This window comes from Staurois parvus, unplaced genomic scaffold (genome assembly GCF_062004578.1).
Source record: "Staurois parvus isolate SC_StPar_1 unplaced genomic scaffold, SC_StPar_1.0 ptg000207l, whole genome shotgun sequence".
Classification (NCBI taxonomy): Eukaryota; Metazoa; Chordata; class Amphibia; order Anura; family Ranidae; genus Staurois; species Staurois parvus.
In genome coordinates this window covers 1457906-1478624 of record NW_028318003.1, presented here as the reverse complement: position 1 = coordinate 1478624, position 20719 = coordinate 1457906, and the positions used below count along the sequence as shown (strand labels likewise).

The following is a 20719-nucleotide window of genomic DNA, read 5'->3' as shown; positions in this document are numbered from 1 at the left end:
ACACAAAATATTTTCATATATAATTTGTCCTAACCTTGCTTGGTTTATTTTGGCAATATGTGAGTTAGCATATTTCGAATGATATTTTGGGTATTGTATTCTGAATTTCTGCTGACATTTTGGGAAAGAATGTAGTTGACAAGTGGAAAAACAGCCTCTTTGTCCTGTAGGTAAATGGTAAATACAGCGCTGCATACTCATACACCTTGATATATATAAAGAACTGAATAAACTGAAAGCAGAGCTACCAGGAAGCTAACCATTTTAGCACCAATTGTACAAATGTGTGCTTCAGTCACCTGTAAGCTGACTTGGAAACGCATTCCTCATATGAATACTCCATATATAACCTATATAGGCAAGTAAACCTAGTAGAAAATGGATTCTGATTCATTGCTATGGCTACTGCACTTTGTACTTTTTCTCTTTGACTGTTTTAATGAAACCACTTGAAAGACTTGAAGGCTAATAAAGCCAGCCTTTCCAGGTAATGTGACCTAATATATTGCAGTTACATGTATTACTTCATTTAATACTGTAAAAATAAAATTCTACAAAATGTATTCAGTAAGCATTAAAAATACCAAAATTTAGGTCTGTAACTGTGGAAGCAAGTGTAATGACATTCATTCTGATTGGATGTTTTAGGTTACTAAGTATCCTTATCTGGCAAGAAGCAATGTTTAAAGCTGGAACTCCATGCTGAGAAGACGTTACTCTTGCAGTGAAGCCCCCTCTGTACTGCAAAGTTTAAATTCTTGTTTGGTCTTGAGATAGAAAGTACAATACTAATCCTAATACTCACTAACCTTCAGAGCTCCAAGGATGGGGGGTAGGCATGGCATCCTCATGTACAACATAGGACTGTTGGTCCTGAGCTGTACGTTACCATTTCCAAAATCTATGACCAGTTGGCCATCAAAGAAGATTGGCTTTGGGGGACCGGTCTTGCAAAGAGGAGAAACACTGCAGGAGTGAGGGATACGGTAAGTATTCAACCTTATTTCATACCTGATAAAGCAAGTATTGCGGGGGGGGGGGGGGGGATACAAGGTTAACTTTTATCTCCAGCCTCATGTTCAGCTTTAAAATACAGTACACCATAACATCCCAGCAGCAAAAATCCTTTAGGGTCTATCAATACCAGCCCCTGTGTTACAAAGATGAAGAGTGATAACTGCAGTGTTGATGCATGGACCATGGCACATTGCGCTGTTCACTTTTTTTAACAAACTTTATTAAAATGTTGCACAGTGACAAAGCGACGTGGTGGATTGCCTCGCACTACACTGTGCTGGAAAAAAGAACAGCCTGCCATATTTAATTTCAGGGCACACCACCACAACATGATCCTATGGTGGGACAGTACTAGGATATCTGCCAATTGCAGTCCCACCACAACACGGTCCTGTGGTGGGTTCAGTACTAGGATATCTGCCCATTGCAGTCCCACCACAACACGGTCCTGTGGTGGGTTCAGTACTAGGATATCTGCCCATTGCAGTCCCACCACAACACAGTCCTGTGGTGGGTTCAGTACTAGGATATCTGCCCATTGCAGTCCCACCACAACACGGTCCTGTGGTGGGTTCAGTACTAGGATATCTGCCCATTGCAGTCCCGACACAACACGGTCCTGTGGTGGGTTCAGTACTAGGATATCTGCCCACTGCAGTCCCACCACAACACGGATCCTGTGGTGGGACAGCACTAGGATAGCTGCCCATTGCAGTCCCACCACAACACGGTCCTGTGGTGGGACAGTATTAGGATAGCTGCCCACTACAGTCCCACCACAACACGGATCCTGTGGTGGGACAGCACTAGGATAGCTGCCCACTGCAGTCCCACCACAACACGGTCCTGTGGTGGGACAGTACTAGGATAGCTGCCCATTGCAGTCCCACCACAACACGGATCCTGTGGTGGGACAATACTAGGATAGCTGCCCATTGCAGTCCCACCATACCTGATCTGAATGGGCCCTTATTGTTATGCTCACTCTTGAGAAAAGGAGAAATATGTTTTCTTGATATAGTTTACCAGAATTTACAAAACATTATCTCTACACTTCTCATATTAGAAGAAATACACTGTGGGGATGATTTGATAAAATTGGAGAGAGCAAAATCTGGTGCAACTGTGCATGGTAGTCAATCAGCTTCTAACCTCAGCTTGTTCAATTAAGTTTTGCCACAATAACCTGGAAGCTGATTGTATTTTTATGTAGAGCTTCACCAGATTTTGCACTCACCAGTTTTAGTAAATCAAGCCCCCTGCTTTCTATAGTCTAGTATAACTGGAAATACTTTCATATACTGTATCTTTATTCATCCTATGTATAACACATGCAGCTGGATATGCTTCTGCAGTAAATGGACTCAGTTATTTACTTTGCAAGCCTCTATTCTTTGCTATGGCGCTTCCATCCTTCTTTTGAACAGCTGCAAGCCGTCACATGACATTTTTTAGGTGATGGACGAGTACCAGCACTAACAGGCAGAACAACAATCTCTCATCAATGTAGAGCACATAACACAAAGGCAGAGCTGACTCCTGCTTCTGACACAAACATGAAGGTTTTCTGATGTACAGTACCAGTGGTCAGAGTTCTGTCCTGTGCAGTGGTTTTTGTAGCAGTAACATGAGTTCTGTTCCTGTTGTGCGAGGAAAGTGGTGGCGTAGCCTGCTGATGAATTTGTGCCAATGTAAGCTCCATACTAAAAATAGATACCAAGCGGAGTCTAGGCGCCCCTCACTCACTGGGCCCCAGGTAATTATCTGGGTCAGCGTGTCACAATACAGCTCTTAGACATATAAATTATAGTTACAGGCAGGCACCACCTGGTACAGAATACATACTTACACACCAGAGGAGAGACCTGAAGAGGTCATAAACCAACTAACTAGGAGCCACAAATGACATAAAGGGTGATAGTCCTCAAAACAAACTAGGGCTGTGTATACTGGTACTATAGGCCTCACGGTGGTCCCTCAGCAGGGGGGAGAGTACAAACAAATCCAAATCACCACTGAAAAACCACATATATGCATAATTAAAATACATATATATTAAAAATAAAGATAATAATTAATCCTGACTTAAGTCTGTAAGATTAACTTTCTGCAAATAAGCTTCCAATATATGTCCAGTAATTTAGTGCAGTTATAATCTGATGCAAAAACCGTACATGATTACTGGCTGACATACTCCTATCCCTAGAATTTATGTCTTCTGACCAGTGAAACCTAAGGCTCCATGTACACAGGACGTTTGGAAAGCACTTCTGAATGATGGAGACAGACTGCTGGAAAACATAGGTTAAAAAACATCTGTTTAGCCGCGTTTGCATACCGCGTTTATGAGCATTTGCGTTTAGAAGCGTTTTTTTAAGATAATCTCAGGAGACCTTCCAAAATGCAGAGAATGCACTGAAAAACAGTAAAAAATAAACTATCTATGTTGCGCTCCTAAATACTTCTCAATAAATAATAATTAAATTATTACCATTAAATTAATTCAAATTATGATACAAATAACTAATAAAAGTGTATAAATACCAAAAAATATTTAAATAGATAGTTTCAAGTAATCAATCTCCTCCAAATAAATATCAAAATAATTCCACATGAAATACTCCTCTAAAAAATGTTTTCACCAAGTGCTCATAAATCATCTATTAGTGACATGATGTGCTTACTAATACCCTCAATTTCATTTATATTCATAATACCCTCATTTAATATAATAAAAATAGTAAACCAACTAATAACCCTCAACTAAAAGGCATTTAGATGATCCCCCATAAATAAAAATAACCAAATGCTCATAAATAATTAATGGTGATTAGTATGAATCCAAATATCATCAAAATAATAGTCCCATTGAATAAACAATTGTTTATATATAGTGACTTGGTGCTTGTTGTTCTTCAATTTGTGACTTTTGTGAATCCTTCAAATAGTGAAGATGTGCGCTCACCTGCTTTGATGCCTGCAATTAGGCTATACACGCTTTCGGTTCACTTTCCCTGGAACCTGCTAGACATATACTTTTGCTGGTGAAATAGGGAGATCCTTCCTTTAGGAGTAATGGATGTATCCTCTGGTGGCTGATTATCGCCTCAGGGATTACACACTCCTTTTGTTATCCCAGACTTCCTAATTATCCTCTCCTTGTGTTACTCCGCATGCAGGAAGAAATAGAGGACATAGTGCTTTACCTTTTAAAACTTTTTATTCCCACCATCCAAGTATTAAACTCACATTACTCAGGTTTAAGTAACGCAATATCCCATTGGAAATCCTCTGCTGGCCTCTGAGTCATACACCTGCCGTCTATCGTGTTGTGCCGCTCCTCTCCAAGTGATGACGTAGCCCCTCCCCTACGCATTACGCCTCCAATCACGTGGCTTCATCAGGGGGTTGTGATATAGCGCAAAAAATTAAAAAAGCACAGGCGATCAAATATCACTGAAAGAAAGCTCTATTCGTGGGGAAAAAAGGATGTAAATTTAATTTGGGTGTAGCGTTGCATGGCCGCGCAAATGTCAGTTAAAAATAACGCAGTGCCATAACGCAAAAATGGCCTGGTCAGGAAGGGGGGGGGGGAATCCTCTGAAGGGCAAGTAGTTAAACCAGTGTGCATGGATCCTGAAATGTTGTGTATATGCTACCTCACCTTGTTTTCTGTATACTAGGGTTCTTCCATTTTTTTTTTTTACTTGCTATTTTTTAAAGTAGTTGCATTGCATAGTATTACCTTATCTACTGGAGGGGCCATTGACCTTTTCGTTGCACCTATGTATACATTATTATTACATTATTAGGGTTTCATGCAGTTTAACCAACTTTAGAGGCAAGGGGGGGGGGAGCATGCAAAATCTGGTGCAGCTCTGCTTAGAAACAAATCAGCTTCCAGGTTTTATTTTCAAAGTGTTACTAAACCCTGCATTCACTATATCTGGTTTCCCACAGTACGCAGAACATGGAAATGCAATTATTTTAGTAAATATAAACTGCTAAATACCTTTTCTCATCAGCAGTTAAAGTTGAATCTTATAACTTCTATTAGTGTCCAGCAGAGTACTGGTTAAAGCTTGTAGGAGGAGTTTTCATTCTTCCCTGATTGTCCGATGAGGCTGCATAACCCCTGACCCTCTGTCTGGACAGGGTTGATTGGCACTGTGCTGATCACATGTTCTCTCACAAGAAAAAGAAAAAACTCTCTAGCAATACAAACCAAACTGAATGCTCGAAAGAGCAGGGCCCTCGATCCCCTCATGTATCGCATTGTATTGGTATTGTTCTGTCACATGTTCTGTCTCCCTTTGTAATGTACAGCGCTGAGCGAACTATTGGCGCTTTATAAATACTGTATAATAATAATAATAATGTGCAGCTTGACCCCAAGGCTCTGTTCTATCAGCAGATGGATTGTGGACAGTAGAAGGAGGGGAGGATCAGAGAAGACAGGATCAAACATTCTTTTTACACAACCCCTTAGCTTCCACAGTGAGTATAACAAGCATGCTTTACTGCATATGCAGACTGATTTTACTGTTGTGGGTTTAGTAACACTTTAAATGTACAAGCTGAAGTTGAGTATACCAATTTTAGTCAATCTCCCCCATTATGTTACTACTGCATCTCAATGTAAACTAGTGATAAAAATGACTGCATTATGGTTATGGTTAGTAGAATGCTTTTCTGAAGTTGAAATAAAAAAATGCAACCAATATCTAATTTTTTTTATATTACTTGCCCCATGTCTTTTAGACCTTAGTGGAAATCTCAAACTAGAAAATATTGGCTGTAGAATGTCTGATGCTAAAAAATCAAGCATGCATTAACACAATTTGCTAGAAATAAATAAAAAGGTAATATGACAATCTTCCCCAAGTCTTACCTTGTAGTTTATGTTCAGCTTGTATCACATGCCCGTAAGAGCCACTACCCAGTTCTTTTGTGATTCTGTATCGCTCTTTCAGCTGTATATGTTGCAGTCTCTTTGATGTAATATTCATCATTTGCTGTAGGATTTGCTCATTTTCATCCATCACATATATTTGAAAGGATATACAGAGATAAGAAGTCCTGTTTAAAGAAAAACTACTGTAATTATAGAGACAAAAAAGTATCACAGAACTGATAAATAGTAAATGCGGTGAAATACACTGGTGCGCAGAGTGATAATTTGGTAGATCATTTTCTTTTTGACTCCAGCTGTTACAGTGCCAATTTGTTCTCCAGGGGCACTGTTCCACTAGAGATTGTGAGTCACACGTCATTTATTTCAAGTGAGCAAGCATTTGGGCATCTTCTCTATGCATAGTGACATAAGTTTGTATGCTACACCAAGCCTTTATTACTGCACACTGTTTGATATTCCACCATGCAATATATAAATATGTTAGACTATCTAGTTATTAATTATCTGAAGAAGTAATTTAGTCAACTCACTATTCATCTCTGGCCTTTTTATTGAGGCAGCAAAGATTAAGTTGTAAGTGTGGTAGCTCATAGTAAATAAAACAATGTTATCCCTGTAAAGCTCTGATCAATGAATTATATTTGCACAAGATTTCTGAATAAAAGGTAGTGGCTACTGGCAAATATTTCATAGGTCATGCATACCAGTTTGTTGCACCTCCAAATGATTAGTCTACAAAAAATCTAAATATAATAAAAAAAAATAACTGAAAAAAATATATTTATATATGTATGTGTGTGTGTGTGTGCTTATACAGTATATGCATATCAATCTTTTATAGGACTGATACTTTATTTGTAACATTTTATTTTGCATAGATAACAAAATGTACGGAAATTGATGTACAATGTGCAACATCCACAGCATGCATTCAGCAACCCTTTTATTTACTTAATTATTTAAATAAAATATAAAATCTGATTGTGGGTTACTGAACCTCACACATCATTATTGCTATTTGCACCACTTATTAAACTGTGGATTAACAACACAAAAACGTTCAATTTATTTCAATTAAAAAGCAAAACAGTGTTGGAATTATAATCTAAATACGTATGTGATTAATCTAACATAAAGTGAATAAACAGGGTAGGCACATACATTTATTTACCAAAGAATTTGAGAATCTTCACACACCAATTTGTGCTAATATTCACTTCAATCGTCCAATCATTTGAAACACAAATTCCTGTTTACATATTTCATCTACACTTGATTGGATAGCTGTAATTAATAGTCACACAATTTTATGTGTGAACATTCTCAACTCTTTTAGTAAATCAGACCATAAATCTTTAGATAATAGAGTTATAGTTATTTCATGTCTACCATTTTAAAATCTAAAAAGCGAACTGGAAAGTAATTTAGCCCAACACTAAACACAGTCTACTATTTTAAAATCTAAAAAATCTATAAATATATTAGGTTAATGAAAGGATTGGAACAAGTCAAAAGATATTATGTAATTAAAGTGTACCCAAACCCAAGAATAAACATGTTATATATTGGAGCTTTTTAGTGGAGAGGTATCTTTAGTTCACAGAGGTAACTTGGGTAGGGCTGATAAGAATTCTTTTGGATTTCAGTGCAGCAGAGGCACTATATAGTCAGTTCACTGTATGAAGTTACAACCTCATTGGATTTCTGGCACTAACAACGAGTATTTGTTTGCACTTTGTAAACTGATAAAATGCATCTAATTGCATGAAAAAATGGGGCTTTAACAACCACTTATGGGACATATGTGTCCATGGCAGCATGAGGCTGTGTGATCAGAGCGTGCTTATTGCAAGCTCCCAGCACACTGACCAAGCTTTCACCAACAGCTCTTGGTCAAGCCGTCTGATTGATAGCCAGTAAGATAGGCTCCAGATTATGTGATAGCTGTGAGAGGGTATCACAGTGGTCACATGATTCAGAAGCTGCACCAACTCTGACATTAAAGCCCACTTATTGGGTCATTGAGAGGTGGCACTAAGGGGTTTACAGGCCAAAAGAGAACAAATAAAAAGTTCACTGCTAGGGTCTCCATACACATTACTATTAAAGTGGTTCGAAATGCAGAAGGTTTTTTAACTTTCATGCATTCTATGCATGAAAGTAAAAAACCATCTGTGTGCTGCTCCCCCCACAGCCCGCTTAATACTCACCTGAGCCCACTCCTAATCCAGCGATGTGCATGGGATCCCCAGCTGTCCAGGGACTCCCTCTTCTCATTGGCTGAGTCAAACCATTTCTGGGGTCCAAGCAGGGGCGGACTGACCATTTGGAAACTCGGGCAGTGCCCAAGGGCCCAGGATCAGTAGGGGGCCTCATGAGATGCCCCGGTACCTTTTTCATAGGCTTTTTGAGTTTTGGCAAGGACACAGGGGCCCCATGATCCCCTATTGCCCGGGGGCCCCATGAGTTGTCAGTCCACCCCTGGGTCCAAGTGCCCCCTTCAAACAAGCTGCTGATTAGGCCTTGGCTTTTAATACACACTGTAATGTCAAGTCCTGATGAAGGGGGCACTTGGACCCCCAAAACATGCTGGCTACTTCTCAAATTATACCCCTGACCTTTAATGGAATAAAGTTGTATCTGGACCTCTTAACAGTGGTATGGCACTTCAATTTCAACTTTTCTTACAATACAATTAAATTAAGAAGATGTCAGATATACCAACAGTATTTACAACAAAAATTACAAAAGACAAGCACATTTCTATGACACAATTGTTGTTATGATTTTAGTATATATTGCTCAGGAAATTACTGATAATATAACAACATTGAGGATAATTCTAACATTAGGTTAATTTGTAAAACAATGACAAATATCCTGTTCTCTGGGAAGTGTTTTTACATATTGTACAGACAAAATTAATATTATTTGTAGAAAGGCCAAAACAGAATCCTGGATCCAGCAAAAGCATAGTTTCATGTAGCAAAGACATAATCAAAGCAGAATCATTAAATGTTTACTAAAAACTAAAGATGTACATGACCCAGAATAAGTACACACTAATAATGTGACCTAGAAATACTTACCATCTTCAGCCTTTTCGGCACTTACAAGGATGCATGAAATCTCTGAAGTTCCAAGCAACATAAGCAGCACTGGAATAGCTGAACATTGTGTTTCTAGGACACACCATGTCTAATTTCCATTTAGAGAGGCCAAACATACTCCTTATTTTTGATCCCCAAACTTATGTAAGAAACAAAGCAGAAAAGACAGGTCTACTGTGTCAAAAGCAGCAGAAAGGTTAAGATGGATAAAAATAGAGCACAGATCTCAAGGCTTGGCCTTGTGACGGTGGTAGTGACTCAATGAAGAGGGGTTTCTGTACAGTAAGCAGAACAGAAAGCATTCACAATGTAAGTGATCCAACGTGTTATACTGCAGAAATCAGTTTCCAGAACATTTACAGCAGAGAACCTGTTTATGTCCTTAAAGTGATGATGTGGCAAAATTAAACACTAAAAAGAAGATTCCCTTGTGAAGAAGGGTTATTATACTTACCTGAACCACTACCTATGCCCAAGGAATTCTTTTTTTAACATCATTTTGGGAATATTGGGTTCCTGGTCTCTGCCATGCCTTGCGGTTCCTATTTTCTGGGCTCTATGATAATCACTATGATTTTCCTATGAGTGTCCTTACTTCCTCCAATCACAGTTAGGTTTCCATTTCAACCATTCTAAGAATCTAAGAGTTACTCAAGTATTCTCTATTTCTTTAGTATTTCGTCCTTACCTCAGTCCGTAGTTAGGGGTACTTTGTATAGTAAGCACCACCCTCTCTCTGTATGCTTTAGCCTCCATTGTGATCACATGTATTCTGCTGAAACTGGTCATATTATGATATTTTAACCTATCTGGATGCTAATTCTGTTAACATCTGCGTAACATTGGATTAAAATTCTCTACGATCTGAAAAATGTCATTTGGATGGAGTCAGTGTCTGACAACTCTACTGAGATTGTGAGTTATAGCTATCTCATCACAACTGGATAAATTATAGAGATCACACTTTCAAAGTTTAGACTGAGGTGTCAGAACACTCAGCTTAACATCAACCTATTGTCTTGGTGTGAAACAATCAACTCATGCTTAGCAACCTCTTTACACTGCCTACACTTATATCCCTCTATACCCCCTCTATTTTTCACCAATTATATATCAGCTCATGCTCAGCCTTCTCTTTTGTTTCCCCCCCCTGGGATCATGTTCAGCTCCTTTTCTGCTTTTCCTCCTAATTTTCTATAATGTAAGATACCACTCCTACCAGGGTCAGCTGCCTCTACACCCTACTTTTGCTTGGTCTGCTGCCTCTTTTATTTACCTTCCCAGTCCATGATAAGCTGCTTTTCTGTCTCCTATTTCTATGGTCACCCCCTGCTTTACCTACTCTACCAACCCATGCCATGAGATATTAGTCACCCAATACAGCTGTTTTCAGCTAAATTAAGAAAAAATCTCATGTTTAAGTTGTCAAGCAGATACCGGCTAGCTGAAATCTCTCTGTAAAATTAATAGCTGTTATCCTATGAGGGGGGCAACAGTAACTAAACACTAATAGGCCCACATGACAACAAAATCAGAGTCTAGCTGCAGCTCAAAGAGTTTCCTAAAGGACCTTGTGCCTGTTGCTTCCATCAGATGATGTTCGAACAACCACCTGATAAAAAAATAAAACGAATGAACAGAAAAGCTCAAGAGGTACTCACAGAGCTAGTAGAGTGAGCTTTAACAGCAAAAAGAGGAACCTGATCCTTAAGACAATAACCTTCAATCTGTCTGAAGAACCAAGAAACAGTCGAACCTTTGTTTCCCTTTACAGGGACTGTGACGATTGTGCGCAATAGAGACATGGATGCTGTATGTGACAGCCATCTTGTTAGGTCTCAGCCATGTTGTCCCTCCTGTCCTCTCTCCTCCCTTTTTAATGGAATTTGTAGCTGTAAGTTGAACGGAGGTCAAAAGGGCCTTTTATCCTAAATAAAACACAGCTAGATAAAGCTGCAGGTCTGTAAACCGCTAATTAGTCTGGTTCAAAGGGTCTGCTTTGAAAACCACTTTTCTCTGTCCAATCGTAAAAAAAATAACTCAGTCAGTCATGACCTGTTAGACAATTAGGGCTAAAGCATGCCATAAAACGTACACTCCACATGAGACATTTTTCACACAATTCATAAAGTTTAGGAGGAACTGGGCACATTAATATTAGGTATATATTTGGATAGATCATTTTAATATGAGTCACACAAGACCATACATGACTATATTGGCACCTAGGAGAGAGAAGAAGCAGTCTCTTTCTTCCTGGGTGACAAGGGTACACTGTGTTTAGTATCCCTGCATTTGAAATATAATTCTGAATGTTAATCTGCCAGTTGCTAGGATGCTACCTGTACCTATTGGAGGTTATTAACCTTAGTATGAAATTGGAAGGCGACTTGGTCAGAACCTTGGTTACCGCCTAACACCCATTCCCAAACTGGATGATTGGTCATTTGTTCTCAGGCGACACCCCTTTAATATGATAGAAAAAGACTGACAGGCTGGAGAAGACAGCTTTTATTTAACATCTATCAAGAAACATCTAACGGACTTGAGAGCTAAGGCAATCTTTTTGTTTGGACAATTGGACTCTGCTAAAACCAAGGACATTGCAAGTATTCTGCCTTCTGAACTCCTTTTTTTATTTCTCTGTTGTTTTATTGCTCTCTTTATATCTTTATAACATCTTTTTCTGTAAATATTTTAATTGCACCATTTTGACCTTTTTTAGTAATAAATCCTATTTTGAAAAGTGTTGAATTAAAGAATCCCTGTCTCTTGAAGAGTGCTACTGTATGTAATAATCCTCTGAATATATCTGTCTGTGGTGACAGTGTGTATTACAGACGCTTATGCTGATATCATAGTGTTACTGCTAAGATTTGTGAGTTTCCTCCTTCTCTGTAAAAAGGTGGTGGTGGCAGTGTGAAGGGTTAATTGCGTAATTAACCTGACCCAGTAACAATCGCTCTCAGGCTGCTGGCACATAAATTGTGGTCCCGTGAGCTGGAAAATCTTTGTGCAAGGTGCAGCTGAGAGTGGCATTGTTACTCAAGTGACAGCGTGGTGCGAGATCAGCTGGTCCTTCAGTCACGAGTTGGTGTGAAGGGCAGGGGTCGGAAGCGGCGTTTCATCATAGAGACCATTAGTGATGACTAAAAGAGAGCCAGTCTTTCTAAGGGAAGCAGTAGCTGCAAGGAAAGCCTGCACAAGCTATATCCAGACATTGTGGAGAGATATCTTTGGGTTGTGCTGGAGCTAGACAGAAAGATGAAAAAGCAATATACTGATTGAGATGAAAGGACAAAACTACCTTATAAAAGAAAGAGACTCTGGGGTTCAACACTAACCTATTTTTGTATAAGACCAGAAAGGGTTCTTTACCAGAGAAAGCTGCCAGCTCAGACACACCCTTCACACAGGTGATGGTGACAAGGAAGGCAACCTTGCAAGTAAGGTTGAAAAAGGGAATGTCCCTGCTAGGTTCAAAAGGTGATCTTTTAATTGTCCACAGAGCCAAATTCAAATCCCTTGGAGTTATATGTAGGTGGCTGCACAAGAGGAGCTATGTGAGAGACACCATGTACAAAAAAGTCTTAATCAAAGAATTGGAATAGGATCAAAGGAGCCGAGATTTACCCCTTGATGAAACTCAGAGCCAAATATTGACCCAGAGACCAAAAAGGTTAATATTCTTCCTATAGGGTAAATCCGGGGGAAAAAACTTCTCTACATGAGAAGTATGCTTTCCATGTGCAATAGTGGACCTTATGAGAGGTAGACTTCCTAGCTTTGCTTCCATCAAGGGTGGAAAGTCTCCTTGATGGAAGGAGGCAAAGACATACCTGGTGAAAAAATGTTGAGTCTGAATGTAGACATGTAAGGCCTTCAAATCCAAAATAGGACAGAGACCAATTTTTGATTTGTGAATTGTGAAAAGAGGGAGCAAAAACCCTGAAACCTCTCCCCCTAGAGCATGAGCTCTAAGCACTCTGAAAATAAAGGGTTGGTATAAATAGTAGCTGGATCCTTAAGCATGAGTTTAGTCCATTACCCTAAATTTTGACAAATTAACACTATGGCCTTAACAGGTTGCAATTAAGAGCGTGTTATAGAAAACCAGGATGTGGAAAGACTTTTCAAATGTTTGTTAACCACTTCCCGGCCACATCTATAGCAGAAATACTGCTACAGATACACGTATATATATGTGATTTTGCATCTCCGGGTAATGCCTACCCGTGCCGCTATCAGTAGCTGTGGCTGTCAATCACCGGGTCCCGGCTGGTGATTACCCGCCAGCGCCTGGTGATTACCGATGATCACCAACGGGGAGGAGGGCTGCTTTGTTTACTAACAGTCCTCCTCCCTGTTGCCTCGGGCACTCTGCTCTGGATGGCTGTGCACAGTCATAGATATGAGAGCATAATACGTTTTATACCTTTCAACAACAACACACTCTGTCGTCTTCGGGATGACGCTGAATTTGGCCAGCTCCACAAAATTCGGCCCCTCATAATTCACCTTAACCAAAAATTTACAGATGTCTATACTCCCCAGCAAAACATCTGCGTTGATGAGTCCCTCATTAATTTTTCTGGCCGCCTTGCATTCAAAGAATTTCTCCCCACCAAGTGTGCCAGATATGGGGTAAAGATGTATGAGACCTGTGAGAGGGCAACAGGCTATACATATAAGTTTCGGAATTAAGAGGGAAAAGATAGTCACATGGAGCCCCGGATGCCCAGACTACATTGGAGCAGTGACAAGATAGTTTGGGACTTGGTGTCATCCTTTTTCGATATGGGGTACCACTTATACGTGGACAATTTTTATTCAAGTGTGCCACTATTTAAACATTTGTACAATCTTGGACTTGGCGCATGTGGCACTGTGCAACCTAATCGCCGGGGCTTCCCTCAACGGCTTGTAAATTCCCATCTTAGAAAAGGGGAAAAAGTCTGCTTGAGAAATGAGGATGTCATTCAGCTGCAGCACCGACTTGTTTATTCTGACAGTAACAGGATCTTGCTCTCAGAATATACATACAGGTGAAACTCGAAAAATTAGAATATCGTGCAAAAGTTAATTTATTTCAGTAATGCAACTTAAAAGGTGAAACTAATATATGAGATAGACTCATTACATTGAAAGCAAGATAGTTCAAGCCGTGATTAGTCATAATTGTGATGATTATGGCTTACAGCTCATGAAAACCCCAAATCCACAATCTCAGAACATTAGAATATTGTGAAAAGGTGCAATATTCTAGGCTCAAAGTGTCCCACTCTAATCAGCTAATTAAGCCATAACACCTGCAAAGTGTTCCTGAGCCTTTAAATGGTCTCTCAGTCTAGTTCAGTAGGAATCACAATTAGAGATGAGCGAATCGAAGTATCCGAAGTGGAATTCGAGTCGAATATCGGAAAAATTTCGATTCGTGCCGAATCCGAAAAACAGCCTAATTCGGACGCGCGAATCGAAATTTTTCCGAAAATGGCGGCTGACATGTGCGGCGACGGAGCGGGGATGTCGGGGAAGGCGCGCAGACAAGGCGCGCTGCCCCATAATGCATTCCTCAACGACATGTGATCGCATCAGCCAATCAGCAGCCAGCCAGCCAGCACTGTGTAATGGTCGAGGTATATATAGCGGCCATTTTGGAAATCTTCATTTGCCTGCAGTCATTGAACAGAGGCAGACCGCTCTGTACTAGGGACAGGGACAGAGTTAGGGCCACAGAAACGAGAATTGGGGACAGAGAGAAGTTACTTAGGGACAGAGAACCATTACTCAGGGACACAGACTTGTTAATGAGGGCCACAGAATCGTTATTTAGGGACAAAGAAACGCTAGTTAGGGCCACAGAATTCATACTCAGGGACAGACAGAATTTTCACTCAGTGCCAGAGAATTGTTACTTAGGGCCACAGAAACGTTATTAGGGCCACAGAATTTTTACTCAGGGACAGACAGAATTGTTACTGAGTGCCAGAGAATTGTTACTCAGGGACAGACAGAATTGTTACTGAGTGCCAGAGAATTCTTACTCAGGGCCACAGAATTCATTCTCAGGGACAGACAGAATTGTTACTCAGGGACAGACAGAATTGTTACTGAGTGCCAGAGAATTGTTACTCAGGGACAGACAGAATTGTTACTGAGTGCCAGAGAATTGTTACTCAGGGACAGACAGAATTGTTACTGAGTGCCAGAGAATTCTTACTCAGGGCCACAGAATTCATTCTCAGGGACAGACAGAATTGTTACTCAGGGACAGACAGAATTGTTACTGAGTGCCAGAGAATTGTTACTCAGGGACAGACAGAATTGTTACTGAGTGCCAGAGAATTGTTACTCAGGGACAGACAGAATTGTTACTGAGTGCCAGAGAATTGTTACTCAGGGACAGACAGAATTGTTACTGAGTGCCAGAGAATTGTTACTCAGGGACAGACAGAATTGTTACTGAGTGCCAGAGAATTGTTACTCGCACAGACACAAAATTGTTACTTGCACAGACACAGAATTGTTACTCGCACAGACACAGAATTGTTACTCAGGGCCACAGAATTCATACTCAGGGACAGACAGAATTGTTACTGAGTGCCAGAGAATTGTTACTCAGGGACAGACAGAATTGTTACTGAGTGCCAGAGAATTGTTACTCAGGGACAGACAGAATTGTTACTGAGTGCCAGAGAATTGTTACTTGCACAGACACAAAATTGTTACTTGCACAGACACAGAATTGTTACTCGCACAGACACAGAATTGTTACTCAGGGCCACAGAATTCATACTCAGGGACAGACAGAATTGTTACTGAGTGCCAGAGAATTGTTACTCAGGGACAGACAGAATTGTTACTGAGTGCCAGAGAATTGTTACTCAGGGACAGACAGAATTGTTACTGAGTGCCAGAGAATTGTTACTCAGGGACAGACAGAATTGTTACTGAGTGCCAGAGAATTGTTACTCGCACAGACACAAAATTGTTACTTGCACAGACACAGAATTGTTACTCGCACAGACACAGAATTGTTACTCAGGGCCACAGAATTCATACTCAGGGACAGACAGAATTGTTACTGAGTGCCAGAGAATTGTTACTCAGGGACAGACAGAATTGTTACTGAGTGCCAGAGAATTGTTACTCAGGGACAGACAGAATTGTTACTGAGTGCCAGAGAATTGTTACTCGCACAGACACAAAATTGTTACTTGCACAGACACAGAATTGTTACTCGCACAGACACAGAATTGTTACTCAGGGCCACAGAATTCATACTCAGGGACAGACAGAATTGTTACTGAGTGCCAGAGAATTGTTACTCAGGGACAGACAGAATTGTTACTGAGTGCCAGAGAATTGTTACTCAGGGACAGACAGAATTGTTACTGAGTGCCAGAGAATTGTTACTCAGGGACAGACAGAATTGTTACTGAGTGCCAGAGAATTGTTACTCAGGGACAGACAGAATTGTTACTGAGTGCCAGAGAATTGTTACTCGCACAGACACAAAATTGTTACTTGCACAGACACAGAATTGTTACTCGCACAGACACAGAATTGTTACTCAGGGCCACAGAATTCATACTCAGGGACAGACAGAATTGTTACTGAGTGCCAGAGAATTGTTACTCAGGGACAGACAGAATTGTTACTGAGTGCCAGAGAATTGTTACTCAGGGACAGACAGAATTGTTACTGAGTGCCAGAGAATTGTTACTCGCACAGACACAAAATTGTTACTTGCACAGACACAGAATTGTTACTCGCACAGACACAGAATTGTTACTCAGGGCCACAGAATTCATACTCAGGGACAGACAGAATTGTTACTGAGTGCCAGAGAATTGTTACTCAGGGACAGACAGAATTGTTACTGAGTGCCAGAGAATTGTTACTCAGGGACAGACAGAATTGTTACTGAGTGCCAGAGAATTGTTACTCGCACAGACACAAAATTGTTACTTGCACAGACACAGAATTGTTACTCGCACAGACACAGAATTGTTACTCAGGGCCACAGAATTCATACTCAGGGACAGACAGAATTGTTACTGAGTGCCAGAGAATTGTTACTTAGGGACAGACAGAATTGTTACTGAGTGCCAGAGAATTGTTACTCAGGGACAGACAGAATTGTTACTGAGTGCCAGAGAATTGTTACTCGCACAGACACAAAATTGTTACTTGCACAGACACAGAATTGTTACTCGCACAGACACAGAATTGTTACTCAGGGCCACAGAATTCATACTCAGGGACAGACAGAATTGTTACTGAGTGCCACAGAATTGTTACTCAGGGACAGACAGAATTGTTACTGAGTGCCAGAGAATTGTTACTCGCACAGACACAAAATTGTTACTTGCACAGACACAGAATTGTTACTCGCACAGACACAGAATTGTTACTCAGGGCCACAGAATTCATACTCAGGGACAGACAGAATTGTTACTGAGTGCCAGAGAATTGTTACTCAGGGACAGACAGAATTGTTACTGAGTGCCAGAGAATTCATACTCAGGGACAGACAGAATTGTTACTGAGTGCCAGAGAATTGTTACTCAGGGACACCTAATCGTTGAATTAAATAGTATGTCAGACAACATGCAGAGGAGTGGCAGAGGAGGCAATGTTTTAGGAGCGAGCAGACGTGGCAGCAGAGGAAGGGGTCGAGGCAGCAGTATTCGCAGCCAGAGGCCAGTGCTCCCGGTGTCATCCAGCGGTCGTGTCTCCACCGACAACCCTGCCGTCATTGATTGGTTGGCTCGGTCGTCTTCCTCTTCCCAGGTCACCTCTGACACCTACAGCCAACGGTCGGTGGGTACGTCAGACACAACCGTTAGTTGGCATGGCCCGGGACCAAGCCCACTGAAATCACGTGTCCTCTACCTGCCCCTGTCCTTTGCTGTTCCCTCACCAAGCGAAGTATCGCATGCTGTGGGCTCAGCCCCACTGTACAGTGAGGAAGAGCTAACAGAGGGCGGTCAGGAACGGGGGGAGACATCGGCCTTTTCAGCAGCCAAGCGAACAAGTACTGGCGAGGAGAGTGGCTCGGTAGCCGGTCTAGAGACAGGTCTGTCTCCTGACCCAGACGCAGCCGAGGGGGCTAGTAGTGAGGCGGAGACCCTACTTGATGATGAGGAGGTTGATCGCACTTGGCAGCCTCGTCGTCATCAGGCAATTTCTTCCGCATCATCAGGAGAAGAGGGTGGCAGCTTGGCAGCGAGCAAAACAGTCGGTGGGTTGCCCAGGAGACAGCAGCAGGGTCGCATCAGTGTCAGTGGAGCCAAACGTCCACGGAGTAGAGCACCAGCTCCACTGCAGCCTACCACCACGGCCAGTAGTGGTGCCGGTGCGCACGGAGGAAGTAGCAGTCAGCCAGTGAAGAGTAGCGGGGGCAAAGTTTCCTACTCGGTGGTGTGGCAATTTTTCCTCAAGCCGCCCGAGGAAGTAAACGTAGCCGTATGTCGACTATGTGGCCAGAAATGCAAGCGTGGCCAGGGGGCCCATGTTGGGACTACAGCGTTGCGTCAGCATATGCAGCGTCACCATTCGGTGGCCTGGGAAAACCGTGATAAACATACGGCGGTTCTGCCTGCCCCAGCCCCCGCTCCATCACCCGCTCCGTTACTTGCTCCGTCACCCGACGTCGTCAATCGCCCTCTATCAGCCAGTCAAGGCTCCAACACCTCTGCTGAGGGGAGTTGTCGCTCATTGGCATCTTCCGCTCGTTCAGATGCTCCTTCTCCTGCTACTCCTCTTCTCGGATTCCGTCAACAGTCTTTCTTGGAATCCGTATCCAAGAGACAACAGTTTGCGAGCACGCACCCGACGGTGCAAAAGCTGAACGTCCTCCTGTCCAAGTTGCTGGTGCTGCAGTCCCTCCCTTTCCAACTGGTGGACTCAGCACCTTTCCGAGAAATGATGGCTTGTGCCGCGCCGCGGTGGAGAGTGCCAAGCCGTCATTTCTTTGCCCAAAAGGCAGTGCCAGCCCTGCATTCACATGTAGAAGAGATGGTGGGCCAGTCTTTGAGCATGTCGGTCTCTGCCAAAGTGCACGGCAGCGCCGACGTGTGGAGCTGTAACTACGGTCAGGGACAGTACATGTCATTTACGGCCCACTGGGTGAACGTGGTGCCGGCACAGCCGCACCAGCAACTTGGACAGGTCACGACGCTTTTGCCTCCACGTTTGCACGTCCTTGGTCCAGCAAGCATGTCCGCCTCTACCACCTCTTTTTCCGCCGTGTCCTCAGCCGCCACCCCCGTGCCAAGTCCCATTACCCGACCGGCATATCACATGTGCAGGGCGCAACGGTGTCACGCTGTGCTGCACCTGGTATGCCTTGGCGAACGTAGTCACACAGGGGAGGAACTGCTGAGTGTAATGAACAGAGAAATCGACAGATGGCTGTCTCCGCGCAAACTAAAAATCGGAACCATGTTGACTGACAACGGAAAGAACATGGTGTCTGCTCTGCGTCAAGGAAGGTTGTGCCATGCGCCATGCATGGCTCACGTGTTCAATCTGGTTGTCAAGCGGTTCCTAAAATCCACCATCCCACTGCAAGACATCCTTAAAATGTCACGTAAACTGTGCATGCATTTCAGCCATTCCTACACCGCAAAGAACACCCTCATTGAGCTGCAGCGGCAGAACGGAATTCCACAGCATCGCCTGATCTGCGACGTTGCAACAAGGTGGAATTCAACCCTACACATGTTAGACCGCCTTTACGAGCAGCGAAAGGCCATCACCGATTTCCTGATGTTACAAGCGGATAAAGGTACTCCCCTGTGTAACTTAGATGTCAGCCATTGGCAGCTCATGCGTGACACCTGCCGCTTGCTCAGGCCCTTTGAGGAGGCCACGCTATTCGTGAGTCGGCAGGACTATGGGATGAACGACGTCATTCCTCTGTTGCACGTCCTGGAACAAATGCTGTTAACAATGGCTGGTCAGGGTGCGGTAGACGTGGCGCACAGATCTCAACGCCACATGACCCCTGTGGGGGCAGGACAGGAAGAAGAGGAGGAGGTAGAGGAGGACATTTGTGCTCAGGAATTATTGAGTGAAATGGGTGGTTTTTCCACTCAGCGGACAGGAGTGGAGGAGCAGGAGCATCTGGTAGAGGAGGAGGAGGAGGAGACAGAGGACCCAGACGCACCGTGGCAGTATGCTGTGGAGATGGAGGCAGGGAGTCCCTCGCATTCCTTGGCACAAATGGCCCATAGCATGCTCGGTTGCTTGCGTAGCGACAGCCGAATAATAACCATCAGACAGAGGGATGACTTTTGGCTGTCCACCTTGTTGGACCCTCGCTACCGGTCCAAAATGGTGGCCTTTTTCACACCTGCTGAGAGGGAGGCCAAAATTACGTACTATAAAAACCACCTATGTAGTCAGTTGGTCTCTGCCTTTGTGCGCCAACGTCCATCCTCAGACACTGTGGGCCCTGTGCGCTCGCGTTCCGCTGGCATGGCAGCAGGGGAGGGGTGGGGTGGTAGGAGCAGTGGCAGCTCCACCAGCAGTGGCTGCCTCAGTCTGCAGTCGATGATGAGTAGCTTTCTTCACCAGCGCAGTGAGGAAACTACTAACCAGCCGCAGCAGCAGCAGCAGCATCAGGTGGACCTGGAGCAGGAGCTCAAACAACAGGCTTGGGCCTACT

General features: G+C 42.7%; 1 protein-coding gene across 1 annotated transcript in view; it reads right to left on the bottom strand.

Annotated features, from left to right (window-relative positions):
* LOC149461215 (serine/threonine-protein kinase SBK1-like) overlaps nucleotides 1-20719 on the bottom strand; it is an 86230-nt gene that overhangs the window by 41315 nt on the left and 24196 nt on the right. Inside the window, exon 2 of the mRNA XM_089678541.1 lies at nucleotides 5909-6096. Within this exon, the coding sequence (XP_089534667.1) occupies nucleotides 5909-6059 (151 nt within the window). The 5' untranslated portion in view covers nucleotides 6060-6096. The remainder of the gene's footprint in view (nucleotides 1-5908; nucleotides 6097-20719) is intronic.